Here is an 8,666-nt window from a genome sequence, read left to right as displayed (position 1 = left end):
TCTGCATGCACAGCGGAGAGTCCTGGAAGGTGCTGGCAACAGCTTCCTGCGGGAACAGGGCTCTGGGCTCTGGCTGGAACAGCCTGGTTTTGGTGCCATGACCGCAGGCAGGAGTTGAGGCAGGTGAAGAAGCAGCAGGCAGCTTGTGTTTGTAGAGGGCCTGGGGCTGCCCCTCTGAACCTCCACCTGGAAACACACTTGGGAGAATATGAGCTACAGCTGGAGTGCCTGTCCTGAAAGGACCTGAAGTCATTAAGCCTTTCCAGCTTTTCTTAAGAGTGTGTTGGTGTTGCCCAAGAAAGCTTCATTTGGAGAAATGCCTTTGGAGGAAAAGGGCTTGCTTCTCAAGGAAAGTGCTTCCCAGGGAGCTCCCAGTGAGGTAGGTGCAAGGGTCCCCCTTTGGCTCTCTGTGGCAGAGTGGCAAGGGAAGGGAGAAGGCTGTGAAGAGCGGGTTTGGCATCTGCCTGGACCTGCAGAGACCAACCCAAGCACCTGCAGCAGGGTGTGTTCCCCCTTTGGACAGAGGCATGAGCAGGAGCATCTCTGTCCAGCCGTGAGCCCCAGAGCTCTCTCTGAGAGCTGTGAATTAAAAGGCCTTTACACACACACTTTTCACCTCTTCCCTGTCTGCTGTGTTTCAACTCTTGGCAATGTGCATTTGCCTCTTGCTTAGTGGAAGCTGCTGTGGCCCAGAGCCAGCACAGAGCTGGGCTGTGTGGGCCAGGCAGCGTGGAGAGTCTTGGCTGATCTTGGTGTGTCCCTGGCCTCAGAAAAGGCTGGGAAGGTTTGCCTCCCAAGGCGTCCTGCTCATTGGCTCTCCCTGTACATCCTGGAGAGAACAAGGTAGGCATTTCTGGCAGCTGGGCATCAGCAGGCCTGAGAGTGGGGGCATGTTGTGGAGCCAGCCCAGCTGAGATACCCTGAGAGGAGCCCAGTGCTCCTTGCTCCCCTCTGCTGACAAGTGAGTGTTTGTCTGGTTTTGGGATGGCCCTGGCTGTGTGAGGGGTGCTGCGTGGACACGAGACAGCCGGTCCTGTCCCGCTGGGTCCCAGCAGTGCCTCACAGCAGTCCTGCATCCACGTCAGGATGCTGGCCAAGAGAGGTCCTGGAAGCTGAGGCAGCTGATTTTAAGCTTGTGCAGGTGCCTACAGGCCAAGGCCAATGGTGTTCCCTCAGGATACAGCAGTCCTGAGGGGTCTCCCTCGTTCAAACAAATCGGCAGCCAAATGTATGGTCTACCAAAAGCCCTTTTATTGACCTGGCGGGAGGGCAGGGGTCTGCACCCACTAAAATGTTTCTCTGCCACATATAAATTTAAGTGGGTTGATGTAGGAATGTATCAAACATACCGTCCTTCTTTACACGGCTGTGGTGATTTGATAGGCAGGGGGTTAGAAATACATGGTGTCTGATTCCCAAACTTGAAGCTGATTTCCAGGTGCTGGCCAGGAGCGGTCTCGATGCCCCAAAGCAGCACAAAGTCTTCATCACAGCTTCCCTGCACAGGGCTGATTCCACACTTGCCCTTAGTTCTTCTGGTAGACTATGTCTAAAGCTTTTTGTCAGGTCACTCTTATGTCAAGTTAGGCCACCAGGTTCTTCTTATGCTAACTGGTGCTAAGTACTTAGGTATGTCTGTGCTAATTACTTGTTTACTCATGTGCATTGCTTGTGCTTACTTATGTCAAACAAAGGCCTTGTTCCATCCCCAAAGGTGCCTGAGGCCACCCGCTCCTTGTGGCACCAGTTGCTTTCCTGTGGAATGTTCTCCCTCCCCAAGGGTAAAGAGGGAGCTGGAGAAAGAGCTTGCCCGGCTGCTCTCCATCCTTTCCCAGCACTCCTGGTGAAGTGGAGAAGTCCGAGCTGAGCGCAAAGGTGCAAATGGAACAGCCGTGCACGGGAAAGCTCGGTGGGAAGGATGATCCAGGATCCATAGGCCTGGCAGCCTGAGCGTGCTCCAGGGGAAGGCCTTGGAGCAGATCCTCCTGAGTGCCATCCCACGGCACCTGCAGGGAACCAGGGCGTTTGCTGGAGGGTGGGAAAGCTCTGCGGAGGGATGGGGACAGCTGGGGCTCCTGGCGGGGTGTTGAGGGCTTCTGTGTGGGAGTCTGGGGGGGTTGGTGTTGGGGGGGTGTTGGAGAAGGAGTTGTCTGGAAGGTGAGAGGTCTAGGCTGGAATTTGAGTCAGTTTGAAGGCAGCATCTGTGCTTTGGCACAGTTTTGGTTAGGGAGGGCAGAAAGAATATCTGTGACTTTTCCTCTTCATGGTCCTGATTCTCCTGCAGGGAACAAGAGGGGAGAGCTGTACTTTACTGGCCACTTAGAAATCTGTACCAGGGGGAGGATTAGCCCTTTTGTAATCTACTCATTTCTTTGGGCTACTTTTGTACCACTGAGTGGACTCTCATTTCTTGAGAGCTTTTATTCCTTAAGAGAATTAGGATATTATCATCCCTTCCTAGAAAACCAAAGCATGGCCCTTGTTTTTTGCCCTTTTTTTGTGTAGTGTTATGTTCTGTAAAGTGACCCTCAGTGGATGAAGTTAAGGCAAATGAGTTGCTGCTTTGAGATGGGAAGCAAAATTACAAATCTTCACCTCCTCAGGCCATCCCAATTAATTTGGGAAGTTTGCAACTTTTTGGAACTACTTGAGTCGAGCAATGGGAAGTAAAGCATTCCTGAACTGAGGATTCTTACTTGCCAGATTCTTCTGTGCCTTCGCCGCTGAGATGGTTTTGTGCTGAAGGCAATAACTTCAATGAGAAGATAATTTCAGCATGGAGTAAGAGCTTCTGACAGAGACCCAAGTGTTGCCAGCAGTTGCTCCAGGTGCTCCTGCCAACAGCCCCTGCAGGCAGGAGTGCAGCCCCCAATGCACGTGGGCTTTGGCTCCCTCTGGCACAGAAGCCCCCCACGGGCACAGGTCTCTGGGGCAGGAGACAGGCACTGGTGCTGCCAGGGCTCGGGGGTGGCAGGTCTGCTTGGGCAGGGACCCTGCCACATCTGCTGATGTCAGCGCTCCCCGGGCGCAAGGGGTCAGAGCAGCATTCCTGCCCTGGCCCACACGTTCCTCGTCTGTGTCACACAGCCACGCTTAGGATGGCCACCAGCCAGGACGTGTCCCAAGGAGGCCGTGCCAGCTTCTGTGGAAGGCCCCATGCCCTTCCCAGCGCAGCTGCGTCGGCAGCCCTGGGGCCTCCTTCTGCTGCCCTGAGCCCGCAGAGCAGGGCAGCGTTTGCTGATGGTTTGAGCCGTTCCTAAAGATCCTGTCGGGGTGTCTTAGACAATTGGGGTGAGGGATTCCTTCCAACCTGAGCCACTTTGGGTGGGCTGGGGGTGGTCCCAGGGCAGGGGGCAGTGTGTGCAGGGGCCCTTTGTGACATGGTGCAGCATGGTCACCGTGGCATGGAACGGGACAGCGTGTCCAAGGGCCCTTTGTGACACGGGGTGACATAGGAGCTGGTGGTGACAAGGCCACACCACAGTGCTCGGAGCACACGACGGGACAGGACGGGACAGAGCGGTGCCGTGAGGAGCCCCCGCACAGCACACTTGTTCGTGTCTGACCCAGAGCTTTTCCGAGGTGCTATTCCTGCAGCTGACCTCGAGGCCAGACCACAGGACTTGGTGACCCGTGGCCTTCCCAAGGCTTCTCTTCTGCAGGTGTCCTCGAGGGCAGACCGTGGGACTTGGTGCCCCAGAGGCATCTCCCATCCCTGCCACCAGTGCCCTCGAGGCCAGACCACAATCCTTGACAGGAGTCTCCTGTCCTTGTGGCAAGGAGCCCTCGAGACCAGAGTGCAGGACTTGCTGTCCTGTAGCCTTCCTGAGGCTTCTCTCTTGAAGGTGCCTTCCAGGCACGACTGCAGGCCTTGCTGACTCGGAGATTTCTGAGACATCTCTCCTGTGAGTCGTCACAAATCCAGTCACTGACATGGAGCACAGATCCCCGAGAGTGCCCAAGCTGGCCTGGGTGGAGGAAGAGGAAGAAGGCCCTGGAGCTGGCCCAGCACAGGAGACTGAAGAGGTGGTGCGGTTCAAGCCTCTGCAGGAGGGTGAGTGGCAGAGCTGGGCTGCTGGGCTGCAGGGCTGGTGGCTGCAGCCAGCTTGGCCACATCCCATCCCATTGCATCCTATTGCATCCCATCCCATCCCATCCCATCCCATCCCATCCCATCCCATCCCATCCCATCCCATCCCCTGGGGACATGCCCATGGACAGGACGGAATAGGGGCCAGGACAGACACCCCAGAGCCGTGCTCCATCCCTTGGGACATCCCGGGGCTGTTCCTACCTGGGGAGCGCAGGGCTGGGCTGTGTTCTCCGGCCTCGCCCGCAGCCCCTCAGCTCAGGCTGCGCTCGCTCTTTGCCAGATGCAGCCGTGCAGCGCACACAAGAGCAGGAACGCACCCGTGGCCTCTTCCGCAGAACAGCGCAGGTACCTGCAGCCATCCCCACCTGGGCTGGGCCTGCTGTCACTGCTCAGCCGAGCACCGCGCTTGGAGCATTCTGTGGAACATCCCTGGCTTTGAGGGCCATGGCAGTGGGGTGGCAAGGGAAGCACTTCTCTGGGGAAGCTGGGGACATTCCTCCCTCTGGCAGCTTTCCAAGTCTCCCCGTGCCTTCTCCAGGTGCCTGCCATGGTGAGGTACATCCACCAGTGGCTCATGGCCAATCAGTTTGCTGAGCACAGGCTGAACAGGGCCCTGCTGGATCTCACCAAAGAGCAGCCTGCTGACGTAGTAATGACGCTCCTGCGTGTGGCCCCATCCTGTGACAGGTATGGGGCCCACCTGCCCAGAGGGCTCAGGGCTCCCCAGCCCATCAGCCTGTACAGCCTGTCCCAGGTGTCTGACCAACAGAGAGTTCCAGGGCCCTCTGGCTGCTCCCTTTGCCAGCCCTGGCACGTCAGCCCCCGAGCCTTCTGCCATGCTTCCTCGCTGGCCCTCAGGGACCTGTCCCCACAGGGCTGGGCTGTCTGGGTGCTGCTGGCGAGGGGCAGTGGGCAGAGGCAGGGCTGGCAGCCAGCTCAGCTCCCCGCTGCCGCCCAGGCCACGGTGCTGTGTCCCAGACTCCTCTGAGACAGAGCTCTGACCCCACAGAGCTGCTTTGACCATGTGGAAGAGCATCATGTGCTCGCCCAGGACTGCGGAGCCGGCGCAGCTGATACTCCTCGATGTGCTGGGGAGCTGGCCAGAGCACAGCACATGCACCTCCGATGGGGACAAAACGGGTGTCTTTGTCCTGGCTGTGAGTTTCTGACACTGGCCTTTGCTGGCCCCAAGGCCACCTGTCCAGCAGCTCTGCATCCTCCTTCCCCCACTGCATCTCCCTGCCTCAGGCGCTGGGCTGAAACCTGGCCTCGGGGCAGCTTCAGGGCCACCAGGCCCGGTGCTCCCCCTGTGTCTCTCCGGGCCTCTCCCTCCCATGCTCGGGCCCTGCCACACGGACACCTCGGCACTGAGCACTGTCTCGGGCTGCTCTGTCCTTTGCAGGCAACTGTGGTGATGTGGAAGATCCTCCAGATGCCCTGTGTCCCACATGTAGTGACCGTGTATTTCCCCCGCCTCTTTGTGCATCTGCTCTTCCAAGTGTTCTTCAGCACGTTGGATGTGCCAGCGGAGGTCGATACCTTCTGGAAGGGATGCCAGCAGCAATACGGCCTTGCCACCAACCCCAACAGGTGCTCCATGCCAGTCCTCCTGTCCCTGCCAGGTGCCCAGGGCAGGAGCCAGTGCTCCCAGCGTGACCTGGGCTTTGCTCTGCATGCAGGTTTGCAGTGCGGACCCTGAAGTCCCTGCTCTGCCAAATGCAGCACGAGGATGTGGTGGTGGCAATAGAACGCAAGTGTGGCTGGGACACGCTGCTGTGTGCTGACACCCACCACTATGCCGTGGGTCTGCTGGCCAGGTGAGACCCCCTTCTCCCCACTGCCTCTGACATTTGTGCTCAGTGCCCAGGGTGCCCCACACAGTCCCCGTGGTCGTGGGCCAGAGGGCCTTGTCACCGAGGAACAGCCAAGCCGACTGGAAAAGGCTGGGAGAGGAGGGGGCCCACAAGGAGCCACCTCCCAAATAGCCCAGGGCCCTTACAGGATGCTGGGGAAAGGCCAGACCTCTGTGAGTCAGTCCTGGGAGAGGTTTGTCCCCCGGCCCAAAGTCTTGGTTTCTTTTTCTCCTGCCAGGGAGATGTCCTGTGTCTCCATCCCCTTGTGCTCAAGGATCGCTCGCGACCTGCTCCGGCTGCTCAGCACACAGGAGCCACGCTGGGAACTGCCCGCCCTGGCGTTCCTTGTGGAGGTGAGCCTGATGGCCAGCGCTGCCTCGCTCAGCTGCCTCCCAGCTCTCTGCCCTCTCGTAGCCGCAACTGCCTGGGACGGTGCCCACGCCCTGCGCTGCTGCCTGGGCCCAGCCCTGTGCTGTTCCGGGCTCTTGCCGGCCAGGTCCCCTGTCACTGCCCTGTGCCTTTCAGGTTCTTGAGTGCCTGAACTTGAGTGAACGCGGTGCTAAGAGAATCCTGCAAATCTTGTCAAGGCACCTGCGGAGCGAGTGCAGGGAGAGGCGTCGCCTGGCGCTCAGGGCCCTTCTTGTGCTCATCGATGATCCCTTGATGGTGAGAAGGGGGCAGCGGCTGAGGCTGCGCTTGGGAATGCAGTCGCTTGGGCTTGGCTGGGCTTTGGGCGCTGGGGCAGCTGCTCCCAGCTCTCCTGCCTCCTGGTTCAACTGCCCAAGTGCTTCGGAACAGCCCTTTGGCCCCTAGGCCCTGCGGCAGCAGGATGGCGTTTCACAAACTTGTGTTCTGCACAGAGCGAAAAAATGTGGAGCCTGACTGAAAGTCTTGTGGAGCTCCTGTGGGACGCAGATGGAGAGATAGTCAGCATGACAGTCAGGCTCCTCAGCTTTATCTTCTGGGACAAGGCCATGCTGATACCCAGCCCCATCGCACTGCAGCTGGTTGAGGCGCTCCTGCCACTCTTTGACCACGTAAGGCTCGCTGCCCCCAGCCACGGCCACTGACTGCTGCCTGGACACTTTGTGCCCTGTGGATTTGCAGGCCTGAGCCAAGCTGAGCCCCGTGCAGCCGATGCTGAGGTCTTTTTTTCTTCCTTTCATACAGGACAATAGCCATGTGCAGCTACTCTCCATACTGCTCTTCCAAACATTGGTGTCTCTTCCACTGGAAAAGGAAGAAAAGGCCCTGAAGACACACGTGCGCCAGAGCCTGCTGCCACTCTTCTTCCACTGCCATGATGAGAATCAGCATGTGGCACAGGTGAGGACTCATGGGCTGCTGCTGTCCCCCTGGGAGGGGGCTCAGCTGCCTCCTGCCCTAGCGCCTCGTGGGCTGCAGCCTCCTCCAGGCCTTGGCACAGGGACACAGGGACACAGGTCCTGCGCCCTGGGCTGTGGGGCCATCTCCGCATCTCTGCTGCTCTCCAGGTTTCTCAGGAAACGCTGCTTTGTGTGGCTGAGTTCCTGAAGAGGAGGGATCTTCAAAAACTGGTGAAGAACAAGAAGCTGTGGAAGTTCACCGAGTGCCTGGTAAGGACGGCCTGGAAGTGCCAGCCTCAGGCTGGAGAAGCCCCCTGAGCGCGGTGCTCAGTGTGTGGGCTGGCAGCTGTGCCCCTGCCCGCTGCTGCACCCAGAGGCTGCGCGGGCTCTTCTCCAGGCTCCCGTGGGCCCGAGCCGGGGCCGATGGAGCCCCGGCCCGGCGGGGCCGCGGGGCGGGGCGGCGCCGCGGCTCCCGGGGCAGCAGCCGCCCCTCTGCCCCCTCCAGAGCCCGGCGCCCGCGGCTGCTGGCCGCGCCTCAGGGCTGTGCGGGCAGGGGAGGCCGGGGCTGGGCGCAGGGAGCGCCCGGCACAGGGGCTGAGCCCGCGCCAACCCTTCCCTCCTGCCGCTCTCTGCAGCTGGCCGACGACAGGAGCCGAGCGGCCGAGCACCTGCGCCGGGCCCTGCAGTACCTGGACAGCCCGCAGCAGTCCCTGCGAGAGGAGGCCATCAGGTTCATCGGTGAGCCGTGAGCCCGGGCTCCCCTTCCCTCCCCGCCCCGCCGCAGCTCGGCCCCAGCCCCGGCTGCTGCCCCGGCAGCGCCATCCGGGCCCGGCGCCGTGGAGCCCCGCCTGGCCTCGGCGCTGCTGCCGCCCTCTCGCAGCCGTGCCCTGGGCCGGCAGCGTGCGGCAAGGGCCCGGGCTGAGCCCTGCCGGGCCAGGAGGCCGTGTGGCCACAGGGCTGGCAGCGCCGCTGGCAGGGAGCTGTGCCGCTGGGCCGTGACAGGCTCTGTGTTCACAGGGATGGCCGGGCAGCACCTCAGGGGGAAGAAGGAAGAGCTCCAGCTCATCTGTGAGGGTGAGTGAGGGCAGCGGGCTGTCAGCGGGGGCTGGCGGGGGAGCTGCAAGCCCTGCCCCGGCTGCCGAGGGCTCTGCTCCCTGTGCGGACGAGGGGCGGTGTGGGCAGAGCACACAGAGACGTCAGGGCCACCTGGGGGATTCGTGGCCAGCAGCTTCGGGCTGATCCTGTTGGTCCCTGCTCCCTGCTGGCCATGGCTAGAGCCGGCTGGCACGGCCCTGGAACGGGGGTCTCCTCGGGTCCCCTCAGATCCGGGAACTGACCATGGCTCTGTTCCTCTCTCTTTCAGCCCTTGAAGGCATGGCAGATGACATCAGCGTC

At 60.6% G+C, this 8,666-nt stretch overlaps 1 protein-coding gene and 1 long non-coding RNA gene across 2 annotated transcripts; both read left to right on the top strand.

Moving 5' to 3' along the window:
* Positions 1–4,570: 4,570 nt before the first annotated feature.
* On the top strand, positions 4,571–5,914 carry LOC137467312 (maestro heat-like repeat-containing protein family member 9). Its single transcript, XM_068178803.1, has 4 exons — positions 4,571–4,780; positions 5,103–5,250; positions 5,496–5,683; positions 5,773–5,914. Exons 1-4 carry the CDS (start codon positions 4,641–4,643, stop codon positions 5,912–5,914), a joined length of 618 nt encoding a protein of 205 aa, XP_068034904.1. The 5' UTR covers positions 4,571–4,640.
* Positions 5,915–7,094: 1,180 nt separating this feature from the next.
* On the top strand, positions 7,095–8,373 carry LOC137467316 (uncharacterized). Its single transcript, XR_010995487.1, has 3 exons — positions 7,095–7,272; positions 7,440–8,009; positions 8,289–8,373. It is a non-coding gene; the product is annotated as an uncharacterized lncRNA (long non-coding RNA).
* Positions 8,374–8,666: the final 293 nt, after the last annotated feature.

Source organism: Anomalospiza imberbis, unplaced genomic scaffold, assembly GCF_031753505.1.
Source record: "Anomalospiza imberbis isolate Cuckoo-Finch-1a 21T00152 unplaced genomic scaffold, ASM3175350v1 scaffold_59, whole genome shotgun sequence".
Lineage (NCBI taxonomy): Eukaryota > Metazoa > Chordata > Aves > Passeriformes > Viduidae > Anomalospiza > Anomalospiza imberbis.
Note: the sequence above shows the minus strand (reverse complement) of the source record. Positions and strands in the feature narration are given on the sequence as shown.